The 24168-nt window shown below is 45.7% G+C and overlaps 1 protein-coding gene across 1 annotated transcript in view; it reads left to right on the top strand.

The window, feature by feature from the left end:
- The window catches only part of LOC144504123 (contactin-associated protein-like 5), a 922207-nt gene that overhangs the window by 721661 nt on the left and 176378 nt on the right, over positions 1-24168 (top strand). The window contains exons 17-18 of the mRNA XM_078229299.1: positions 3553-3723; positions 11374-11592. Of these exons, the coding sequence (XP_078085425.1) occupies positions 3553-3723; positions 11374-11592 (390 nt within the window). The remainder of the gene's footprint in view (positions 1-3552; positions 3724-11373; positions 11593-24168) is intronic.

The raw sequence follows: 24168 nt of genomic DNA, 5'->3' as shown, positions 1-24168 counted from the left end.
GGCAAAACATTGTAAGTTTTCAAGAAGGAGTTAGATAGAGCTCTTGGGACAAAGGGGATCAAAAGATATGGGGGGAAGACGGGATCAGGCCATTGAGTTGGATGATCAACCATGATCATAATGAATGGCGGAGCAGGCTTAAAGGGCCAAATGGGTTATTCCTGCTCCTATTTCTATGTTTCTATGCTTTTGTGAATGTCAGAGGCACATATTGTGTTTAACAACATATCAGTACAGCTGGAAAGCTGCGCTCTTTCGCACTTTGGAGTTTAGAAGAAGTTCAATGTTGAGTTTAACCCTTTTTACACCAATTAACCCCAAAGTAGTTAGACAACTGGAGGGTTCTCCAGATACTGGACTTGGTGCTTGGGCTGTGTGTTGTAAGTTTCGCTGTTCTGAGATGTGCATATTGGATCATAAGTGTACCCCGAATGCTTCAAAACACTTTTTTTTTTACAAATCGGCTATATTAGCAGGTGAGGGTTTTTTGTTCAGTGGGTTGTGTGGTTATGGAATGAAATACTGGAGTTAGTGACTGAAATGTGTTAATGTTTAAGAACAGGTAAAGGAGATAAAGGAAAGGGGGAGAAAGGGATATTCGAACAGGTTGGGCACACAGGATTAAGACTAATGCTTGTGTGGCCGATGAACACTAACATGAACATGATTACCAGGAACATAGATCAGAGATAGAGGTATCTATGCTCCAGAGGTAGGACTATGACATTGCATCCCCAATTCTCTGTTTCTGCTCTCCCTGAAACTGCGGCTCTGGATAGAGTAGGCTGAATTATCTTGTTTTGTGTTGTTAATTCTTTATTGTCTAGATAGTACTGTGGGAGATATAGGACCCAACCCCTCCCCTCCACTGCTCACTACGACTCCAGTGGTGGGCAGGATGGGAAAATTTCACCCATATGCTGTAATTCTCTGGCCATTCTGCCAGTGATAACCAAAGATGTGTGGGTTAGGTTGATTGTCCATGCTAAATTGACCCGAGTGTTAGGGGATTAGCAGGATAAACGTGTGGGGTTACGGGAATAGGGCCTGGGTGGGATTGTGATCGGTGCAGACTCGATGGGCCAAATTGTCTCCTTCTGCACTGCAGGATTCTATGGTTCGATAATTTGCAGCTCAACCAAATCTCTGTTCATTGCAGTGGGGATGTGGAAATGTCGGTGCGGTGTCGATGGTAGTCATGATGTGAAGATGCCGGTCTTTAACCTGGTGTTGTGAGACTGCTTACATTGCAGTGGGATCAGAGAATTCCAGCTGTGGGTGAGGTCAGAAAGTCCAGCCCATAATCCAGTCCATGTTAAGCGAGAAACCTCATTGGGTAGAAATCAATCTTGGCCAGTAGAACAAAATGGATGTTTTCACATTGACTGGTCATTATACGGTCCAAATAATGCTCAATTCCATTGACTTTGAGATTGAATTTCAAGTGGGGCACGGAACAGAAGGCCAATAGAATACCACTTTTATTACGCTGTCTGCTATTTTGGCAGGGGTGCTAATCCATTTAAAGGAAGAAGGTTAATATCAGTATGGCTGAGATTTGCCAGCCCAGCTGCAGCAGGATGCTCTGTGGCAGATGTGGCAAGTCATTCAAATGTCCATTGACTTTGGCGGGACTGGAAGATCCCATCAGCAGGACTTTCTGGACTTTATTAACATCAAAACTGAGGAACGTCATGCAAACACATTAACCATACAGCCAAAGACATTAATATTTGTGCCGTACTAACTGTGGGGGTCATTCAGTACCTCTCTTTCGCAGAGGTTAATCATGCCCATGAAATGTCATGAGCCACAGGTAGAGATATCCGTGCTTTGGAACGAGGGCTGTGACATGACGGAAAGGGTTTTCCGGCCGCGCTCGTCCCAAGACCGGAAAATCCCGCCCAAGGTCAATGGACCTTTGCAAGGTCCTGTCCCGTCTGCTACGATTCCCGTGGTGGGTGACATGAGATAGTTCCCATCCTACAGCTCCAATTCTCTGCCCTGCCTATAAAAGAATAAAATAGAAAGACTGCATTGATGTTGCACTTTTCACAATCAGCAGACATCTCAAAGTGCTTTATCGTTAATGAAGGTGGTCACTGTTGAAACGTAATGTATTGAAAGGAAATGTTGCAGCCAATTAGTGTACAGCAAACCTGCACAGTTGCATCTCTATGCTGGGACATTCAATTACCCTTTGCTTCTCTTGCCAGTAATCAACTATTGGTCTTCATTCAATCAAGTTGTAGAGATTAAACTATCTGTATCTCTCAATTAGCTTATAGTCACTCCAAGATGTATTTTCTGCCACACTTCAATTACCTGAGGCCTCTGGATGATATGATTGGCTTTGAATCAACAGCAATCACTCATTACCCGCTGTGAACAATGTCAAAACCCTTGGTGATGTTCCCTTTATAAACTATCCAGTTTTCCATTTTGCTTCGATAATGTTTATGAACAGAGATCCATTTAGAAGCCAAGGAAGCAGCAATTACAATATTTGCAATTGAACTTCCCTCCGGTGTAATCTGTCACCCAATGATGAGAATAGACTGAAACATTCTGACACAAACAGAGGCAATTCAGACCGTAAAAATTAGGATTTTCCCTATGGGTGCAATTGGGAAATTGCTCATGCTTTTGTAGTGCGGCATTTCTTGGAAGATTTCGTGCCCTTACTTGAGGGCGGCATGGTGGCATAGTGGTTAGCACTGTTGCCTCACGTGCCAGGGATCTGGGTTCAATTCCCGGCTTGGATCACTGTCTGTGTGGAGTTTGCACATTCTCCCCGTGTCTGCGTGGGTTTCCTCCGGGTGCTCCGGTTTCCTCCCACACTCCAAAGATGTGCAGGTTAGGTGCATTGGCCACGCTAAATTGCCCCTCAGTGTCCTGGGATGCGTATGTTAGCGGGATTAGTGGGGTAAATATGTGGGATTACGGGGATAAGGCCTGGGTGGGATTGTGGTCGATGCAGACTTGATGGGCCGAATGGCCTCTTTCTGCACTGTAGGGATTCTATGATTCTATAGAGGTCTTGAACCCACTACCTTCTAACACACAGGGAAGATTTCTATCAATGAATCAAATTAAAATGAGCTCTCAAGTAGCCTCCTTATCCCACGTGTTAAGGAGTGAACCTGCCACTGTCATCACTGACTTCGCCTGCATACAAAGATGCATGGAACCCTCTTTGTGGCTGGGATTTGATTTGATTTGATTTGATTTATTATTGTCACATGTATTAACATACAATGAAAAATATTGTTTCTTGCGCGCTATACAGACAAAGCATACCGTTCATAAAGAAGGATCGAGAGAGCGCAGAATGTAGTGTTTGGCGCTCAGCCAAATCTCCATTCACTGCAGTGGGACCAGAGAATCCTGCCGGTGTGAACAGCCGGAAAATTCTGCCCAGTGAGTGTCGCATACCTGAGCTGATATGTCACGCCGCACTCCTTTTGGGTCACCTCCAGGCCCAAAAAGAAATGCACCTTTTTGTTTGGCCTTAATTTGAAAAGAACTGTGTGTATTTACGTGCCCATACAGATAATTATTGGAACGCAGCATCATTCAACACCGAGTCCTCGTATCTCCACTTCCCAACCTTCCACGGTGAGCTCAGTGCGGACATTTCATTCTTCTTCAAAACAACTGCGGCGTCAGGTGTGTTCCTGGAGAATCTCGGAATTAAGGACTTCATAAGGATCGAGCTGAACTGTGAGTATCATCTGACAGGCAGGAGCGCAAATTGAGAAAGATCTGTAAGCGAGTGATTCACATCGGGGTAATTGCCTGGAACCTCTGGTGCTGTGCAAGGAGTCAGCAAAAATCCAGTTAATTAGATCAAACCACCAAAAATAATGAAGTCCTTTCATGCTGAGATGCCATTAAGCAGGATAGCACTGATGTGTCCTCAATACAAAATTTATTAAGTATTTGGAGGACTGTGTGGTGCAGTGAATTAGGCACTGGTCCATCGCCCAGGATCTGATTTCTAATCTAGAGTGATCGAATGGAAGACTTCCACTTGTTGTTCGTTGCAAGTTAATTTAAGTGTGAACAGGCTCGGCCAAGTACTTAATGGACTATGCAGGCTCATTTTTTTGCGGGGAGGTGGTAGTGGTAAGGCCACAGGACTAGTAATCCAGAGACTCAGATTAATGTTCTGGGGACACGGATTCAAATTCCACCACGGCAGCTGGTGGAATTTGAGTTCAGTTAATAAATCTGGAATCATAAAGCTCGTCTGAGTAATGGCGACCATGACAACCATTGCCGATTTCTGTAACAACCCATCTGGTTCACTAACATCCTTTAAGGGAAGGAACTCTGCCATCGTTAACTGGTCTGGCCTACATGCGTCTCCAGACCCTCAGCAGCGTGGTTGACTCTTAACTGTTCTCTGAAATGATCTAACAAGCCACTCAGTTCAAGGGGCAATTTAGGGATGAATAACAAATTCTGGCCTTGCCAGTGACACCCACATCCCATGCAAGAGTAAAGAAAAAAAAATTCACTCAGCAAAATAACCAAGTTGCCTCTTAGGGTATGGCCTTCTCAAGCTGCTGGAGCTGCCTCGTTTGTTGACTTCAATGTGACGTTTTCCAACCGAACAGTATTATAGCAACACTTAAATTCACTTAAGCATATCAGCTAATAACTGATGTTCTTTTGGGTGCTAACGCTACATTGCTACCATGCACAGTCTCACAACTGACCAAGCGGATAGCCACAACAGAATTTCTTAATTGTTAAACCTGATGGTGCATCCCCAGCTGTGACACAGTTTGACAAAGATTTCCATGTCAACAAAGCACAGGCTATTCCAGATGCTGCACGAACAAAAAAAAAGCCTTGTGCCTCAATATGTTTCTTCTCCTCACCTATCCAGCCCATACATAATAGAAACATAGAAACATAGAAGATAGGAGCAGGAGGAGGCCATTTGGCCCTTCAAGCCTGTGGCACCATTCATCACGATCATGGCCGATCGTCCAACTCAATAGCCGAACCCTGCTTTCTTCCCATAACCTTTGATCCCATTCGCCCCAAGTGCTACATCTAGCCACCTCTTGAATACATTCAATGTTTTGGCATCGACTACTTCCTGTGGGAATGAATTCCACGGGCTCACCACTCTTTGGGTGAAGAAATAAGATTTTTTGAGAGATTTGAAAGATTTTCTGTTGCTGTTATTCATTCCTGGGAAGTGGACGTCACTGGCAAGGGTAGTGTTTATTGCCCATCTCGAATTGCCCTTGAGAAGGCGATGATGAGATGCCTTCTTGAACCGCTGCAGTCCACTGCATAGTATAGGTACACTCACAGTGCTATAAGACCATAAAACCACAAGATATAGAAGCAGAATTCAGCCCATTGAGTCTGCTCCGACATTCAATCATGGCTGATACGTTTCTCAACCCCATTCTCCCGCCTTTTCCCCATAACCTTTGATCCCCTTACTAATCAGGATCCTATCTATCTCTGTCTCAAATGTGTTCAATGACTTGGCCTCCACAGCCTTCTGTGGCAATGAATTCCACAGATTCACCACCCTGTGGCTGAATAAATTCATCCTAATCCCGGTTCTAAAGGGTCATCCCTTTATTCTGGGGCTGTGCCCTCGAATCCTAGTCTCACCTACGAATGGAAACATCTTCCCCATGTCCACTCTATCCAGGCCTTTCAGTATTCTATAAGTTTCAATGAGTGCTGTGAGGGAGGGAGATCCAGGATTGTGACCCAGCCATAATATTTCCAAGACACAATGGCGTGTGGCTTGGAGGGATGTGAAGAGAGGTGTGGGTAGGTGGATTGAAAAGTTAAATATGGGAAACACGTCTCCAAAGCCCAGGGCATCTGTTCAGCTTTCTTATGGCAGTAGGTATCAGTTTGCCCCACGGTGGAGAGATGGGACAGTCAGTTGGGTGCAGCAAAGCATAATTTAAAATTGATCAACGCAAAATACTGCGGACGCTGGAATGCGAAACAAAAACAGAAAATGCTGGAAAATCTCAGCAGGTCTGACAGCATCTGTGGGGAGAGAATCGAGCCAACTTTTCGAGTCCGGATGCGAGCGATGCCCGCAACATATAAATGAATTTTAAAAATCATCCCAAAAAGGTAGAAAATTATGTCTGTGAAGAATTTAGCCTGGATTGTAGTCATCAGACAAGGTAGACTTCAAACGATCATCAATTCTTTAAAATTGAATGAAATGTGGTGGAGGAACATTCCATTGAAGCACTCAGAAGTTAATTAAGCTGCTTCCTGCAGGGTCACCGGGGAGAAGGGGGAGAATGGCACCAAGCAAATTGTTCATTCAGAGAGCCGGTGCCAACGAGATGGACTGAATGGCCTCCTTCTGCGCTGTAACAAGCCTGTAATTCTGTTTTAACTCTTCCATCACACAACCTGAATCATGAAATGACAATTCATAATTCCTTATGAGACTGGACTAAACGGCTGAGTGAACTAACTTTGTGTTCTTATCTGAGGAAGGCTGTCCTTGCTATAGATGGAGTACTGTGAAGGCTGACCGGGCTGATTCCTGGGATGGCAGGTCTTTCATATGAGGAGAGACTAAATCAGTTAGGATTGTATTCACTATAATTTAGAGGAGTGGGAGGGGATCTCATTGAAGCTTATAAAATTCTAACAGGATTAGAGACGTAGATTCAGAAGGAATGTTCCTGATGGTGGGGGAGTCCAGAACTAGGAGTCATAGTTTGAGGATAAGGGGTAAACCTTTTAGAACTGAGGTGAGGACAAATTTCTTCACCCAGAGGATGGTGAATATGTGGAATTCACTACCACAGAATGTAGTTGAGGCCAAAATGTTGTGTGATTTCAAGAAGACATTGGATATAGCTCTTGGGGCTAAAGGGATCAAGGGATATGGGGGGAAGTGGGATCAGGACATTGAATTTGATGATCAGCCATGATCAAGGTGAATGGCGGAGCAGGCTCGAAGGGCCGAATGGCCTACTCCTGCTTCTAGTTCCTATGTTTCTACACTTCAGCTCACTTGGTTTCCAGCCCTGTACCTCTCCCGTTCCATCAACCAACATTCTTCAATGAGCCCTGGCCTTTCATGTAATGAAATACTGCCACCCTGTCATGAATCGACCCTGAATCTGGGACACCTTAACCTGCTAGCTTGAACTCTGCAAGCAATGATATTAATTACCCTTGTAAGCACTTTCAGTATCTTTGCAATGTCCACCCTGCGGCTTCTCACTTCAGGAGTCAACTAATCTCGCCATTTCACATCAAACACTCGAGATCCGTCTCATTACTCTGTGTAACCTGCCGGACCCCCACCACCCACCGCTGCCCCCCCACCCCTCCGACCCCCGCAAGCGACTCCTCATGGTTTCAGTGATTAGAAATATACTCAGCATACCAACTGTGTCACAATTTCAGCCTCAAAGACACAACTCAGTTGTTGTTCTGAGTCCTCAGCATTTAATCATATTGTAGGCGTGTAGAAATATTAAAAAGGCAGACAGTGCCTCCATATTGTCAGTATATAAAACAGAGAGATGTCGGCATTATTAACCAGCAAATACTACTTAATGGAGGACTGTACCTTCCTTCATCTTGGGGGGGAGGAAAAAATACTCATCATTTCAAACTGACATTCTGATTAAAATCTGTATGCAATATTGTTTTGAAATCCTATTTTCAAATATGGGAGGCATGGTGGCACAGTGGTTAGCACTGCTGCCTCACAGCGCCAGGGACCTGGTTCGATTCCTGGCTTGGGACACTGTCTGTTTAGAGTCTGTACGTTCTCCTCGTGTCTGCGTGGGTTCCCTCCGGGTGCTCCGGTTTCCTCCCACAGTCCAAAGATGTGCGGATTAGGTTGATTGGCCATGCTAAAATTGACTCTGCTGTCAGGGCAATTAGCAAGGCAAATGTGTGGGGTTAGGGGAATGGGGCCTGGGTGGGATTGTGGTCGGTACAGACTCGATGAGCTGCATGGCCTTCTTCTATATTATAGAATTATAGAATCCCTCCAGTACAGAAGGAGCCATTCAGCCCATTGAGTCTATCCAGCCAGTCCGAAAGACATGCCAGTTAGATGCATTGGCCATGCTAAATTCTTGAACAGGTGCCGGAGTGTGGTGACTGGGGGATTTTCACAGTAACTTCATTGCAGTGTGAATGTAAGCCAACTTGCGCCACTAATAAATAAACTTTAACTTAAAATGTTTGATTAAAGTCTTTTGTTGCTTTTAGACTATTGAAACATTAATAAATCTGCCTATAAATGACACCTCCAGTCAATATTTTCATTGCTTGGGGTTGATAACAGTGTAATGGCTGCACTCTGTCAGACAAAGCGGTTTGAACAGCTAAATTACCGGTTTAAAGATGCTGTTACAGTAAAACGTCGCTGTTACAATTTCCATATTTTCTGGTATTTTCTTCGTGGATCATGTAAACCTTCTGCAACTGGAGCTGTCAGGAACAATAACCAAAACAAAAGATGTCTCTTAATGTATCGCAACAGTTTTTATTTCGAAGGAGGTTTTAAAGCCTCTAAGCCACAAAGCTAGTCATTACACTTATTATGTGACCTCCATCACCTGAAATGACTATCAGGCACAGTCAATCAATCTGTCCTTTTTTCCACTGTCCGATTACGCCCTTTTGCTTATAACACTTGTTCACTTTGGGTGAAGAAGTCCCTCCTCAACTCCGTCCTAAATCTGCTTCCCCTTATTTGGAGGCTATGCCCCCTAGTTCTGGTTTCACCCGTCAGTGGAAACAACCTCCCTGCTTCTATCTTATCTATTCCCTTTATAATTTTTATGTTTCTATAAGATCCCCCCTCATTCTTCTCAATTCGAATGAGTATAGTCCCAGTCTACTCAGTCTCTCCTCATGAGCCAATTCTCTCTGTGGAGTCTGTTGGCGTGGGGAGGCTGGTGTGTGTCAGCGATTACACGTGGAACTTTCCAAGGGACTTTCCCACTCTGATCCTATCCTATTAACCAACTAAATGTGAATATCATAGAAATCATAGAAACCCTACAATACAGAAAGAGGCCATTCGGCCCATCGAGTCTGCACCGACCACAATCCCACCCAGGCCCTACCCCCATATCCCTACATATTTTACCCACTAATCCCTCTAATCTACGCATCTCAGGACACGAAGGGGCAATTTTAGCATGGCCAATCAACCTAACCCGCACATCTTTGGATTGCCAACGTGACAATATATCTTCTACCATCCCCCTTTAGGCTTCTTTTCATCATTAGTATATTTACGGTCATGCGTAGAATGGCTACTGGGTGGCAGGCTTTTGTATTTTCACTTCCAATTTTGTTTGCTGTTCTTTGAGACTGTAATCTGTGAATGAAGTATGTGGTTTGACAAGAAGTTGAAGGTGCCAGTTAACTTCATCAATGATAGTTATTTGAAGCTCAGAGAGGTGATTTGAGAGAGGTGTTTGGAATCTCAAGGGATGGGACAAGATGGATAGAAAGAGAATGTTTCCAGTGATTGACAAGTCAATATTCAGTGGGTAGATATTATTAAATGTAAGGACTTTAAGAGCAAGAATAGAAGGTGTGTTTTTTTTAACCGAGAGGCTTAGGAAGCTGCGAAATACACCACAGGGAATCACGGAGACCATGGACTAGATGGTGCAGGAATCAGGGGGTGGGATTCTTTTCCAGGCTGTAAACCTACCCTCCAACGTGACCCATGAGCTGATTGGTATTTTTATTGAGGCAGAAGCGTAGATGGAGAGGAACAAAAACAAGAAATGCTGGAAAATCTCAGCAGGTCTGACATTGTCTGTGGAGAGAGTCAAGAGATAATGCTTCGAGTCTGGATGACCCTTCGTCAGAGCTGTTTCAGATTCCAGCATTCGCAGTATTTTGCCTTTAGGGAGAGGAGATGGGATGGGTTAACCAGCTAATCGGTGGCTGGGGGGTGGTTAATGGGAGTGGGGGAGAGGAAACGGGAATGGAGACTGCACACGTGAGAACTGGGCCAATAATAAGAAAATCCTTTATCTTCCAATTGGCCAGGGCAGCTGGAACACAGGCTAAGCTAGGGAGCCATTAGCATTATTACAATGTAATTGGTGGGCAATAGATTTCTGTCAAGGTCACAGAAGATCCTTTTTCAACACTGCCAAAACGAGGCTGGAGCTGTTCAGCTTTACAACAGCAACCCGGCTCTGGAAAGAGATCCAGGAAAACCCTTCTCGGCCTTTTGGCTAAGATCAAGTGCCGAATCAAGCCCGAGATCAGGTGTAATGTCTGCTCTTGTCAGCATGGATCTAGTACGTCCCTTTTTTGGGGACCATGAATTGGATTCAACTTGAATTTGAATTGCTTTTTTTTGGAGCAAGCAAGGAGATGGATTAAAGGCTTTGCCCTGTCCACACTGCACATTGGCTTTGTAACTCTGAGAAAGGGATAAAATTTAACAGTGATTAGCACTGCTGCCTCAGGACCCAGCTTCAATTCCGGCCTTGGGTCACTGTCTGCGTGGGTTTCCTCCGGATGCTCCGGTTTCCTCCCACAGTCCAAAAATGTGCACGTTAGGTGGATTGGCCATGCTACATTGCCCCTTAGTGTTCAAGATGTGTAGCTTAGCTGGATGAGCCATGGTAAATGTGTGGGGTAATGGGGAGAGGGCCTGGGAAAGATACTCTGTCAGACTCAATGGGCCAAATGGCTTCTTCTGCACTGTAAGGATTCTATGATTCAATGTTGATCAGGGAAAGATGGTCAAGGAAAAATATACTTAAGAAGCATAACTTGTCTTTCAGCAGAAGTCTGTTTTGACAGCTGGCACAGGCCGGTGAAAGGGATTTAAAAAAAAATTCATTTGTGGAACATGGACATCGCTGGCTGGCCAGCATTTCTTGCCCACCCATGGTTGCTCTTGGAGGGCAGTTGTGAGTCAACCACATTGTTGTGCCTCTGGAGTCCCATGTAGGCCAGACCAGGTAAGGACAGAAGATTTCCTTCCCTAAAGGACATTAGTGAACTAGATGGGTTTTTCCCACAATCGACAATGGTTTCATGGTCATCAGTCGATTCTTAATTCCAGATTTTTTTTATTGAATTCAAATTCCACCATCTGCCGTGGCGGAATTTGAACTCAAGGCCCCAGAACATTAGCTCAGTTTCTGGATTAATAGTCTGGCCATAATACCACCATCGCCTAAAGAAATGACTGTCTTTTTGCTTTATCCATCAAGAGAAGCCTTTGGCATGGTCAAAAGCACAACTGACACTTGAGGAGAAATTAATCTCCCGTGTGGATGGGTTAGAAAACATCTTTGCACGGCTAAGAGGACACTCACGTGGCTGTGTTATGTTTGGTTTTTGTAGCTCCGGTGGAAGTCCTCTTCTCATTTGACGTCGGGAACGGCCCCTTCGTGGTTGCCGTGGAATCGCCCTCGCGGCTGAACGACAATCAGTGGCATTATGTCGAGGCGGAACGCAACATCAAAGCAGCATCCCTTCGAGTGGATCACCTGCCACGAATAGCTCGAGAGGCTCCAGCTGACGGACACATCCATTTACAGCTCAACAGCCAGCTATTTGTAGGTAGGAGACTCACTATTCTGAAAAAAAAAGTCTATTAATCTGTCGTCAGCACTTTGACTGATTACCCCTTTCATTTTCTCTCACACTCGGTTGCCTACATTAATAGTACACACTCCAGGAAAGGTCCGCATTGCAAAAAAAAAAAATCCCATTTTCTGGTGCGATGCAAAGCATTTTTGCTCATTTCCCATCAAGGACGCGAGCATTTAGAGTGTGGAGCCTGTCAAAAGTTTACAATCACCCAGGGAGAAAACCCGTCTCTTGAAAACATTTGGTTATTTACAGGCCGTGGGATTAGGAGCAAATATTGGCAATGCTAATTCTGATTGACAGGCAGAACAAATGACCCCTGTTACTTCCTAAGAGGTAAGGTAGGGAACGATGGATTTAGGGAACCGACAATGTGATATTTCGTGCCTTTTTCGTGACAGAATATCGGATGCTGCTCCTTACGTAATGAAGCCTGAAACTTGTTCAGGGCCATGTGTTCAAAGTGCATGATAATACATCCAGAGGTGCCCATTTCAAACCAGTCATGTGCGAGGCTTTTGAAGGGGAAGTGTTTCCATGACTACTAGGCTACTTGGTACATCTGTAAAGCCTGAATGACACTCCTGGCTTTCAGCACCCATGTAAAATATGCTACAGAGGAAGCTGTTCCCCTCAATCTCAGTCTATGATGTTGAAGGTGTATTGCAATGTTACTTCTTTGCTACTGACTGTCATTTACACTTTCCGTGCTACATTACTGTGACAGGAGAAAGAAACATAATGAAGCTCAGTGCAGCATTACTGGTGAGGCTATAGAGGCCTCATGATCAATAAGTACTGCTCCATAGATATGTAAAAGGTATGTTGTTCAGGTAAGGGAGCCTATTGCTTGTCATTGGGCTGAATGCTCTTTGGAGTGGTGATCATCATCGCATTGTCGCATTGTTAGATGGAGCTTCGCATTTCTTACCTGGACCTCCAATCCGGGCCTGTTGAGAAATGTGGAGCATCGCTGCTCCTGGATGCCTTCAGTCTAGCGTAGGGTTGCTGAGGGCAATGACACCATGCCTCCTTTCTAGCTGCCATAAACCAACAAGGTTAAATGACTTTGACAAGAGTGAAGATGTACGTGTGAGGTAAATGGGTGAGGAATAAGATGCGGGGTGGGGGGGTGGTGTGGGAGGGTTGGCTGAGTGGGAGGATCCGGTGGACGGAGTTGGGGTTGGGTGGGAGGGGTGCTCGGGTGCTCTGGGGTGTTTGATTGTGGCGGGTTGGCGAGGTCAAGAGGGTTTCGGGTAGTCAGGGGTTGGAGTGGGTGGGGGGAACAGTCTGGCGATCAGTGAGGAGATTGGGGGTCAGATGGTCGGGGGAGGTCATGTGGTGAGGGAACTGGGTGGTCCGATGGGTAGTTGAGGGAAAGGGGGGGTAGTCAGGAAATGGGATGATAGTCGGAGGCGGTGGTGTGAGAGAGTTGTGACCGATGGGTGGGAGTGTAGTCGAGGTCGGGGGAATAGTTGCAGAGTCCACTAGGAGGTTTGGAGGTACAGTAACATAGTTACCCAAGTGTTAGGAATGCTCTTCATCCATCTAACCTTCCCTCGGTAACTAAACTGCCAAGTAAGTCAGAACCATCCACAGTTTTTGACAATGAGATGGAGTTTCAGAGGGTTCCAGATGCTGGCTAATTGCGCAGTGGAATTTTGAAACTCCACAGGCTATTCTTGTCCAGTCCTTGTATCAGAACTTTCGAGGGATCCCCAGCGCATCTTCTGGGGGTACATCCAAGATACAACCCTCTGGGGAATGAAAGATCTCGGCCAGCACCGTTGCTGACTGGTTTTGGGGATAAATGCCATCCTTCAGTAACAGTTCTGGCCCTTACATTCCAGTCCTGTAGAAATAAAGGCCAGCATTCCATTTGTCTTCTTGATTATTTTCTGCACCTGTACGTGGCATTTTATATATTTATGCACCTGAACCCCAAGTCTCTTTGGACATCCACTGTATTTAACTTCATGCAATCTAGCAAGTACCCTGATATGCCAAACCTGACACTTACGTAGATTGAAATCCATCTGCCACAGTTTTGCCCATTCACTGAGTCTACCAATACCCCTTTGTAATATTATGCTCTCATCTACACTGTTCACAATGCCGCCTAACTTTATCACATCAGCAAGTTTAAGATAAGTGACATTCTATGCCGTTATCCAAGTCATCAATAAATAATGTGAACAAGTGAGGCCCCAACACAGATCCTTGTGGAACACCACTGGTCACATCCCACCAATAAGGCTTTGTTTTGAAAAAGGTAAGTGACCATTAAATAATTTGCTTGCCAAGTTACTTCTGACTTCTGACAAACCGTAGAGGCAAGGAAGAACATTGTGAGAGTGGAAAAGAGCCAGGCTGAATGACAGTTATCCACTTAATAATGTGTTATTCTGCTTTGCACAATAGTGAAATCCTGAGATGTTGGTGTGAAACATTCCCAGAGCCTCACTTATTATCTTGAAGTTCAGCTCTGCCATCTGTTTGGCTGTTTCAAAGGTTTAAATGATGGCTGAGCTTCTAAATATCTTTGAAGGCTTTTATGTATCCAGCTCAGGAGTATTCTTTTGCCAGAACCATTGAATTCAATATCATTGTGGATGCTGAACTGATTTTTAAACTCAGTAATCAACAGACAAGAATAGGAATTAGGAGAAGGCCACGCCAACCTGTTCTCAATGTCCCATAATGAAAATAGTGCTCTGCCAGTCATAAGGTGAATTGTAATGTTGGGAAACCTCCTGATTCCAGATTCCCGATTCCAAAATGAAAATCCGGTCCAACCTCTCAGTTTCCACCATTACCCCTCCACAGAATCGTAAATATTTTAATGAGGTGCCTCTTATTCTTCTAAAGTAGAATATAGGTCCAATCTACTTAACCTTCAGCCATAGAACAACACTACCATCCCAGGAACCAATCCGGTGAACCCACACTGTACCTCCAAAGGCAGGTTTATCCTTCCATGGACAGAGAGACCAAGGGCTGGATTTCTGGGTCTCTCCGAGGTCAGAAACGGAGGCCGAGGGTTGCTGGCTGAGCATCAGTGTCGGGAATGCCATTCCCGAATTTGGGGAAGGTGGGTTTGGGGCCTGGCAAGACGACCGACCTTACAGGGTGAGCAGGCAATTCAGCTCATTAAGAGGTTTGCTGAGGGTAAATTTAGGAGGCCAACTGGAATTTTCCAGTCAACCCTCAAATTTCCCAATGTCAAGGTGGGCAAATTATCTGTCCTTAGGCAGGCACCTGGTGGCAGAGCGGGATGCCAATGCTTCTGGCAGAACTGCACACCATGCTTCATTGGGGAACACCAAAAGGCCTCCCTGTAGAGGGTCTCATCCCCACAATCGTGGCGATTTGGCTATTTTTCATTGTCAAGTTTTTAAAAAGTGGCTGAGAAAGCGGCACGGTGGCTCAGTGGTTAGCACTGCTGCTTCACAGTGCCAGAGACCCGGGTTCAATTCCCGGCTTGGGTCATTGTCTGCGCAGAGTCTGCACGTTCTCGCAGTGTCTGCGTGGGGTTTCCTCCGGGTCCTCCGGTTTCCTCCCACAGTCCGAAAGGCATGCTGGTTAGATGCATTGGCCATGCTAAATTCTCCCTCAGTGTACCCGAACAGGCGCCAGAGTTTGGCGACAAAGGGATTTTCACAGTAACTTCATTGCAGTGGAAAATTATAGGCCAATTAGCCTAACCTCAGTTGTTGGCAAAATTCTAGAATCCATCGTTAAGGATGAGATTTCTAAATTCTTGGAAGTGCAGGGTCGGATTAAGACAAGTCAGCATGGATTTAGTAAGGGGAGGTCGTGCCTGACAAACCTGTTAGAGTTCTTTGAAGAGATAACAAATAGGTTAGACCAAGGAGAGCCAATGGATGTTATCTATCTTGACTTCCAAAAGGCCTTTGACAAGGTGCCTCACGGGAGACTGCTGAGTAAAATAAGGGCCCATGGTATTCGAGGCAAGGTACTAACATGGATTGACGATTGGCTGTCAGACAGAAGGCAGAGAGTTGGGATAAAAGGTTCTTTCTCAGAATGGCAACCGGTGACAAGTGGTGTCCCGCAGGGTTCAGTGTTGGGGCCACAGCTGTTCTCTTTATATATTAACGATCTAGATGACGGGACTGGGAGCATTCTGGCCAAGTTTGCCGATGATACAAAGATAGGTGGAGGGGCAGGTAGTATTGAGGAGGTGGGGAGGCTGCAGAAAGATTTAGACAGTTTAGGAGAGTGGTCCAAGAAGTGGCTGATGAAATTCAACGTGGGCAAGTGCGAGGTCGTACACTTTGGAAAAAAGAATAGAGGCATGGACTATTTTCTAAACGGTGACAAAATTCATAATGCTAAAGTGCAAAGGGACTTGGGAGTCCTAGTCCAGGATTCTCTAAAGGTAAACTTGCAGGTTGAGTCCGTAATTAAGAAAGCAAATGTAATGTTGTCATTTATCTCAAGAGGCTTGGAATACAAAAGCAGGGATGTACTTCTGAGGCTTTATAAAGCACTGGTTAGGCCCCATTTGGAGTACTGTGAGCAATTTTGGGCCCCACACCTCAGGAAGGACATACTGGCACTGGAGCGGGTCCAGCGGAGATTCACACGGATGATCCCAGGAATGGTAGGCCTGACATACGATGAACGTCTGAGGATCGTGGGATTATATTCATTGGAGTTTAGGAGGTTGAGGGGAGATCTGATAGAAACTTACAAGATAATGAACGGCTTAGATAGGATGGACGTAGGGAAGTTGTTTCCATTAACAGGGGAGACTAGGACGCGGGGGCACAGCCTTAGAATAAAAGGGAGTCACTTTAGAACAGAGATGAGGAGAAATTTCTTCAGCCAGAGAGTGGTGGGTCTGTGGAATTCATTGCCACAGAGGGCTGTGGAGGCCGAGACGTTGAGCGTCTTCAAGACAGAAATTGATAAATTCTTGATTTCTCGAGGAATTAAGGGCTATGGGGAGAGAGCGGGTAAATGGAGTTGAAATCAACCATGATTGAATGGTGGAGTGGACTCGATGGGCCGAATGGCCTTACTTCCGCTCCTATGTCTTATGGTCTTATGGTCTTAATGTAAACCTAATAAATAAACTTTAAACTTCAAACTTTACACTCTCCTTTCCAGCCGTGGCCTGAGCAGGATGAACTGCCCTGCCCCTGAATTCCTTCCACCAGCTTCATAATCGAAGATGGGTTAGAATTGACCCTAAGGTGGTCAATAATTAGGCACTTAAGTGCCTTACTTGGGGTCAAAGGCGGAAAAGCTACCCTCAGCTTTGCTCACCCTACATGAACTCACAGGCAGGTTGGCATTGGGGGAGGAAGGAGGGGAGGGGGTGGGGGGGTGGTGGGCTGCACAAAGGCCACCTGGGTAATTACATGGACACACCCACTTGCAAAGCCGCCAGTGGGTGAACCATAAAATTCTGTCCCATGATTTACATAAGCATATGAATCTGCTTTCCTCCGAACAGAGCAAAAGCTGTGTGACAGATTCTAAATGCATCTGTATATATATGTACGAAGCATCAGTATATTTCTATGTTTCCATTAGATATAGCTCTTGGGGCTAAAGGGATCAAGGGATATGGGAGGAAAGGGGGATCAGGATATGGAATTCGATGATCAGCCACGATCGAGATGTATGGCGGAGCAGGCTTGAATGGCCTACTCCTGCTCCTAGTTTCTATGTATGTTTAGACCCCTGAATACAGTACTGCGTCTAATTCTGGGCTTCACATATTAGAAAGGATGTCAGTGACTTGAAGAGGGTGCAGAGGGAGATTTGCTATCAGGGATCAGACGTTTTCAGTCACATGGATAGAGTAAAAGAGTTCAATTGTTCTTGCAAGGGCAGAAAAAGGTAAGCAGATTTAATGGGGTTTCCACATTATTGTGGGTTTTACAGAACAGGTCAGGAGGAACTGTTTCCCACAGGCAGAAGGGTCGGTAAGCACAATATGGATGTACTTTCACCACATAATCTGCAGATAGAACATAGAACATAGAAAGCCACAGCACAAACAGGCCCTTCGGCCCACAAGTTGCGCCGATCACATCCCCACCTCTAGGCCTATCTATAGCCCTCAATCCCATTAAATCCCATGTACTCATCCAGAAGTCTCTTAAAAGACCCCAACGAGTTTGCCTCCACCACCACCGACGTCAGCCGATTCCACTCACCCACCACCCTCTGAGTGAAAAACTTACCCCTGACATCCCCCCTGTACCTACCCCCCAGCACCTTAAACCTGTGTCCTCTCGTAGCAACCATTTCAGCCCTTGGAAATAGCCTCTGAGAGTCCACCCTATCCAGACCCCTCAACATCTTGTAAACCTCTATCAGGTCACCTCTCATCCTTCGTCTCTCCAGGGAGAAGAGACCAAGCTCCCTCAACCTATCCTCATAAGGCATGCCCCCCAATCCAGGCAACATCCTTGTAAATCTCCTCTGCACCCTTTCAATGGCTTCAACATCTTTCCTGTAATGAGGTGACCAGAACTGCGCGCAGTACTCCAAGTGGGGTCTAACCAGGGTCCTATAAAGCTGCAGCATTATCTCCCGACTCCTAAACTCAATCCCTCGATTAATGAAGGCTAGTACGCCATACGCCTTCTTGACCGCATCCTCCACCTGCGAGGCCGATTTAAGAGTCCTATGGACCCGGACCCCAAGGTCCCTCTGATCCTCTACACTGCTAAGAATGGTACCCTTCATTTTATACTGCTGCTCCATCCCATTGGATCTGCCAAAATGGATCACCACACACTTATCCGGGTTGAAGTCCATCTGCCACTTCTCCGCCCAGTCCTGCATTCTATCTATGTCTCGCTGCAACTTCTGACATCCCTCCAAACTATCCACAACACCACCTACCTTGGTGTCGTCAGCAAACTTACCAACCCATCCCTCCACTTCCTCATCCAGGTCATTTATGAAAATGACAAACAGCAAGGGTCCCAGAACAGATCCCTGGGGCACTCCACTGGTCACTGACCTCCATGCAGAGAAAGACCCCTCCACAGCCACTCTCTGCCTTCTGCAGGCAAGCCAGTTCTGGATCCACAAGGCAACAGCCCCTTGGATCCCATGCCCTCTCACTTTCTCAAGAAGTCTTGCATGGGGGACCTTATCGAACGCTTTGCTGAAGTCCATATAGACCACATCCACCGCTCTTCCTTCGTCAATGTGCTTGGTCACATTTTCAAAGAACTCAACCAGGCTCGTAAGGCACGACCTGCCCCTGACAAAGCCGTGCTGACTACTTTTGATCATACTAAACTTCTCTAGATGATCATAAATCCTGTCTCTCAGGATCCTCTCCATCAACTTACCAACCACTGAGGTTAGACTCACCGGTCGGTAATTTCCCGGGCTGTCCCTGTTCCCTTTCTTGAATATAGGGACCACATCCGCAATCCTCCAATCCTCCGGAACCTCTCCCGTCTCCATCGACGATGCAAAGATCATCGCCAAAGGCTCCGCAATCTCCTCCCTCGCCTCCCACAGTAACCTGATGTTGAAAAAGACACCTAAACGGGACTTCTTAATGGCAATTACATATGGGCAGCATTGTGCTGCTCTAACCAATCCAGAGACACCCACAGTCCATGAAAAAATAAATGAAAAATCGAGAGCATAGATTTAAAATAATTGGCAAAAAAAAAGCCATTGGGAAGATGAAGGGGTTTTTCTTTTAAAAAGTGAGTTCTTTTGATCTGGAGTACACTGCTTGAGAAGCTGGTGGAAGCAGATTCATTAATAGGGGGGGGCATAGTGGTCAGCACTGCAGCCTCACAGCGCCAGAGTCCTGGGTTCGATTCCCGGCTTGGGCCACTGTCTGCGCGGAGTCTGCACGTTCTCCCCGTGTCTGCGTGGGTTTCCTCCGGGTGCTGCGGTTTCCTCCCACAGTCCAAAAGACGTGCAGGTTAGGTGCATTGGCCGTGCTACATTCCTCCTCAGTGTCCCCCAACAGGTGCTGGAATGTGGCGACTAGGGGATTTTCACAGTAACTTCATTGAGGTGTTAATGTCAGCCTACTTGTGACTAATAAATAAACTTTAATAACTTCCAACACGGGTTTGATGAGAAAGTTAACATTTCCAGGGCTTGGAGGGAAAGTGCAGGGGGGACCTGGGTGGAAATGGGTAGCTCTTTCAGATAGGCAGCACAGGCTCACATGGGCTGAATGGCTTCATTGTGTGCTGTAAGCCTCTATGTTTCTTCAGGCTCAGTCAGTGAATACACTGGCCACTTTGTGAAACTAAGGCATGCAATCCAGCTTTGATCCTTCATCGTCCCTGCTGAGTTCACTGATCTAAGACCCAGTGGCAGTGGAGCTTTGTAGTTGCCTGCGCCACTTTGAAGAAATTAAGAGGGAAAGGCAGCCATGTTATTCAGCCCAGTGATCCCTCTTGATACGTGTGTGGATATAACTGAGCTTATTGGTGTTGTCTTGCCAATAATGATAATGGTCTGTTGTGACTACAATATCAGTTCATTCTTATCTGTGTTCTTGAAACTGCTCAGCATAGGCTCGCTGCAAAAACAACTTGCAGATGTTGTTTATGAAAAACTTTGCTTGGTTTATGCAAATGCCTGTTTCTGCTATTGTACTTTCGAAGAATGCAGTCAATTTTTCCAGCTAATCACAGCATGCCTGCTGAGTTTAAAATGTGATCAAGTTATCTTTAAAAGCTTAGCATTTAAATGTAATTGCAGAGGCAGAAATATCTTAAAATGAAGTCATTGCATAAATGAAACAAACAGATCTAAGCATACATAGGATCCCTCAACTACACATGCACATGAAACCTTATTGTAACCATGCTCAGTCTGTTTTATCAAACACCTCTCATTGCTTTCCTTGTCAACTCTCTCAACCTCCTCGTTGCCTCCCACTCACTGTATCTCCCAATCTGCTGGCTCCCTCACACTCACCATTCCTCTCACCGCCCCTCTCCCAACCCCTTTGCTCCCTCCCGCTTGTCGCTACCCTATACCCTCACTGCTTCCTGCTCGGCACCTCTCCCAATCCCCACACTATCCCCCCCCCCGCCCCCCCCCCACCCCAACTCACTGCTTTTCGCGACACACTCCCCATTTCCCCAGAGCACTCTTCCCACTTGTCACCCCTTTTCATCGCACCTCAAGGTTGGGAGGGCAGGGGCATGGAGGGACGGTAGCAGGATCAGTGAAAGAGGGAGCAAGTGGAATGGGTTGGAAGCGGGGAAGCGGCGAGTGGGTGGCAGTGAGAAGCAGTGAGTGGATGGCAATGAGGGGCTGGCAAATGGGTAAGAGTGGCAGTGACTGTAAAGTAAAGTAAAAAAAGTAAAGTTTATTTATTATTTTGATTTGATTTATTATTGTCACATGCATTAACATACAGTGAAAAGTATTGTTTCTTGTGCGGTATACAGACAAAACATACCATTCATAGAGAAGGAAAGGAGAGAGTGCAGAATGTAGTGTTACAGCCATAGATAGGGTCACAAGTAAGGCTTACATTCACACAGTAATGAAGTTACTGTGAAATTCCCCTAGTTGCCACACACTGGCCTGGTGTGGCAGTGTTTGGGTCTATGCACCTAACCAGCATGTCTTTCAGAATGTGGGAGGAAACCAGAGCACCCAGAGGAAACCCACGCAGACACAGGGAGAACATGCAAACTCCACACAGACAGTGACCCAAGCCGGGAATCGAATCCGGGTCCCTGGCGCTGTGAGCCAACAATGTTAACCACTGGGCTACCGTGCCGCCCACAGCATGAGTGAGTGGCAATGATGAGAGTGGCCAGGAAGCGGTGAGTGGAAGGTGAACAGAAAATACAGAAGTGCTGAGAATAGAGGGAGGATTTTTGGGCCAATTAGTATCGAAGCAGCCAAAAAATTGTCAATATTAAAATTAAGGATTGTTAGAATGTAACCAATGATAACATTGGATCTGTTGTAGTGTGACCAATGGTAACATGCTGTAAGGGTCAGCTGACCCAGTAAACGATGGAACCAATGACAGAATGATGTGGTGGTCAGCTGACCAGCTGACTCAGTATAAATTAGAAGCTGCTGGGGCTTGCGGGAGCTTGGAATGATCCAGAGTGAGGCCTCAAGTGATGGAGTAGTGAATAAGTTTCTTGAATAAACTTTTTTCTTTGATTTATAAGTTGGAGAAAGCCTTGTTTTATTTAATTGTCTACAATTGAAGAGTAACTTCTGGTGGATCAATAAGGATCAGGAATATAACTCACCCTTATCACTTTCCCTTAAGAAAACATGTAGAATCATAGAATCCCTACCATGCAGAGGAGGCCATTCGGCCCATCGAGCCTGCACTGACTCTTACCCAGGCTTACCCTGTAACCCCACATATCTACCTGCTAGCCTATTTATGTTGGGACACTAAAGAGCAATTTAGCATGGCCAATCCACCTAACGTGCACATCTTTGGTGTGTGGGAGGAAACCGGAGCACCCGGAGGAAACCCACGCAGACACGGGAGAACATGCAAACTCCACACAGACAGTGACCCGAGGCCGGAATCGAACCTGGTCCCTGGCTCTGTGAGGCAGCAGTGCTAACCACTGTGCCCAGTAAACAATGACTTCAAGGTCATCATTAGACCTTTCATTCCAGATTTTTATTGTATTCACATTTTACCATCTGCCGTGGTGGGATTCGAACCCGGGTTCCCAGAGCATTACCCTGGGTCTCTGGATGGCTAGTCCAGTGACAAGACCATTATGCCATCACCTCCCCTGTAATTTCTCTTTCGCACAATTTCATTTAACAGACCTTTTTTTTGGAAAGCATTAGGGGAGTTAAATAAGAGATAACTCTACTTCATGTTGGAAGCAAGACAAGGGACAGTAAATGTGCCTTGCATGGTCGGTTAGCTCAGTTGTCTGTACAGCTGGTTCACGATGCAGAGCGAATCCAACAGCCCAGTTCAATTCCCGCACCGCTGAGGTTATTCATGAAGGTGCTACCTTCTCAACTTTACCCCTTGCCTGAACTGTGTTGATCCTCAGGTTAAATCACCACGAGACAGCTCTCCCCTTCAAAGGGTAGAGCAGCCTCTGGTCACCTGGGACTATGGCGACTTTACCTTACCTTTGTTGAGGTATTAAGTATTGGCCAGGACACAGGAGATAGCTCAAATGTTCCTCTTTAAAATGTACCTTTTGCATCCATCCAAACAGATGAAGGGAGCCTCAGTTTAACATCTCATCTGAAAGGTGGCACTTCCAACAGTGCAGCATTCCTTCAGTACTGCCTCAGAGTGTAGGCTCGATTTTGTACTGAAACCCTCGAGTGAGAATTAAACCCAAACCGAACCTTGTGATTCAGGGGTGAGAGTGATCCAACTGAGCCACAGCTTGCACAAATGAGAATAAGAGAGCCCAGATTTAGAATAATCAGAAGAAATGCAGATGACACCAAGATTGGTGGCTGATGAATGGCAGATGGAGATTAATTTAGATAAATGCGAGGTAATGCACTTTGGTAGATTGAACCAGGGCAGGACTTACTCAGTTAATGGTAGGGTGTTGAGGAGAGTTACAGAACAAAGGGATCTAGGGGTACAGGTTCATAGCTCCTTGAAAGTGGAGTCACAGGTGGACAGGGTGATGAAGAAGGCACTCAACGTACTTGGTTTCATTGGTCAGAACATTGAATTGAGTTGGGACATCTTGTTGAAGTTGTACAAGACATTAGTAAGTCCACACTTGGAATACTGTGTACAGTTCTGGTCACTCTATTATAGAAAGCATATTATTAAACTAGAAAGAGTGCAGAAAAGATTTACTGAGATGCTATCAGGACTTGATGGTTTGAGTTTTCAGGAGAGGCTGGGTCAACTGGGACTTTTTTCCCTGGAGTGTAGGAGGCTGGGGGGTGATCTATTCGAGGTCTTTAAAATAATGAGGGGCATAGATTAGCTCGGTAGCCTTTTTCCAAAAGCAGGGGAGTCTCAAGCTAGGTGCCATAGGTTTAAGGAGAGAAGGGAGAAATAAAAAAGGGCCCAGAGGGGCAATGTTTTCACATGGAGGGTGGTGAGTCTCTCAAACAAGCTGCCAGAGGTAGTAGTAGAGGTGGGTATAGGTTTATCTATTAAAAAACATTTAGACAGTTGCATGGGTAAGGTGGGTATAGAGGGATATGGGCCAAATGTGGGCAATTGGGACTAGCATGGTGATTAAAAGAAAGGGCGGCATGGACAAGTTGGGCTGAAGGGCCTGTCTCCTGGAAAAGGCACTTCACGCACTCCACAAGTGCATAGAGTGTGGAACCTCTGCCACAAACTGCGACGGAAGCAGAATCTGTAGATACTTTTAACAAGGATTTGGCTAGTTGCTTGAAAACTCAAAGCAAGTGAGGCCAGATAAAGTAAGATGAATTATATGTCTGAAGACCTGAATTGCTTTGCTTCTGTGACCTCTGATTCTCCAAGAGATGGGAGGGCTCCTCCATAATAACACAATGAAGCACAGTTAATGGATTTAATAGCCCGTGAACAATTTTTTTAACCTAAAA

This window comes from Mustelus asterias, chromosome 14, assembly GCF_964213995.1.
Source record: "Mustelus asterias chromosome 14, sMusAst1.hap1.1, whole genome shotgun sequence".
NCBI classification, from domain to species: Eukaryota; Metazoa; Chordata; class Chondrichthyes; order Carcharhiniformes; family Triakidae; genus Mustelus; species Mustelus asterias.
The sequence above is the reverse complement of the archived record's forward strand: the minus strand, read 5'-3'. Positions and strand labels throughout refer to the sequence as shown.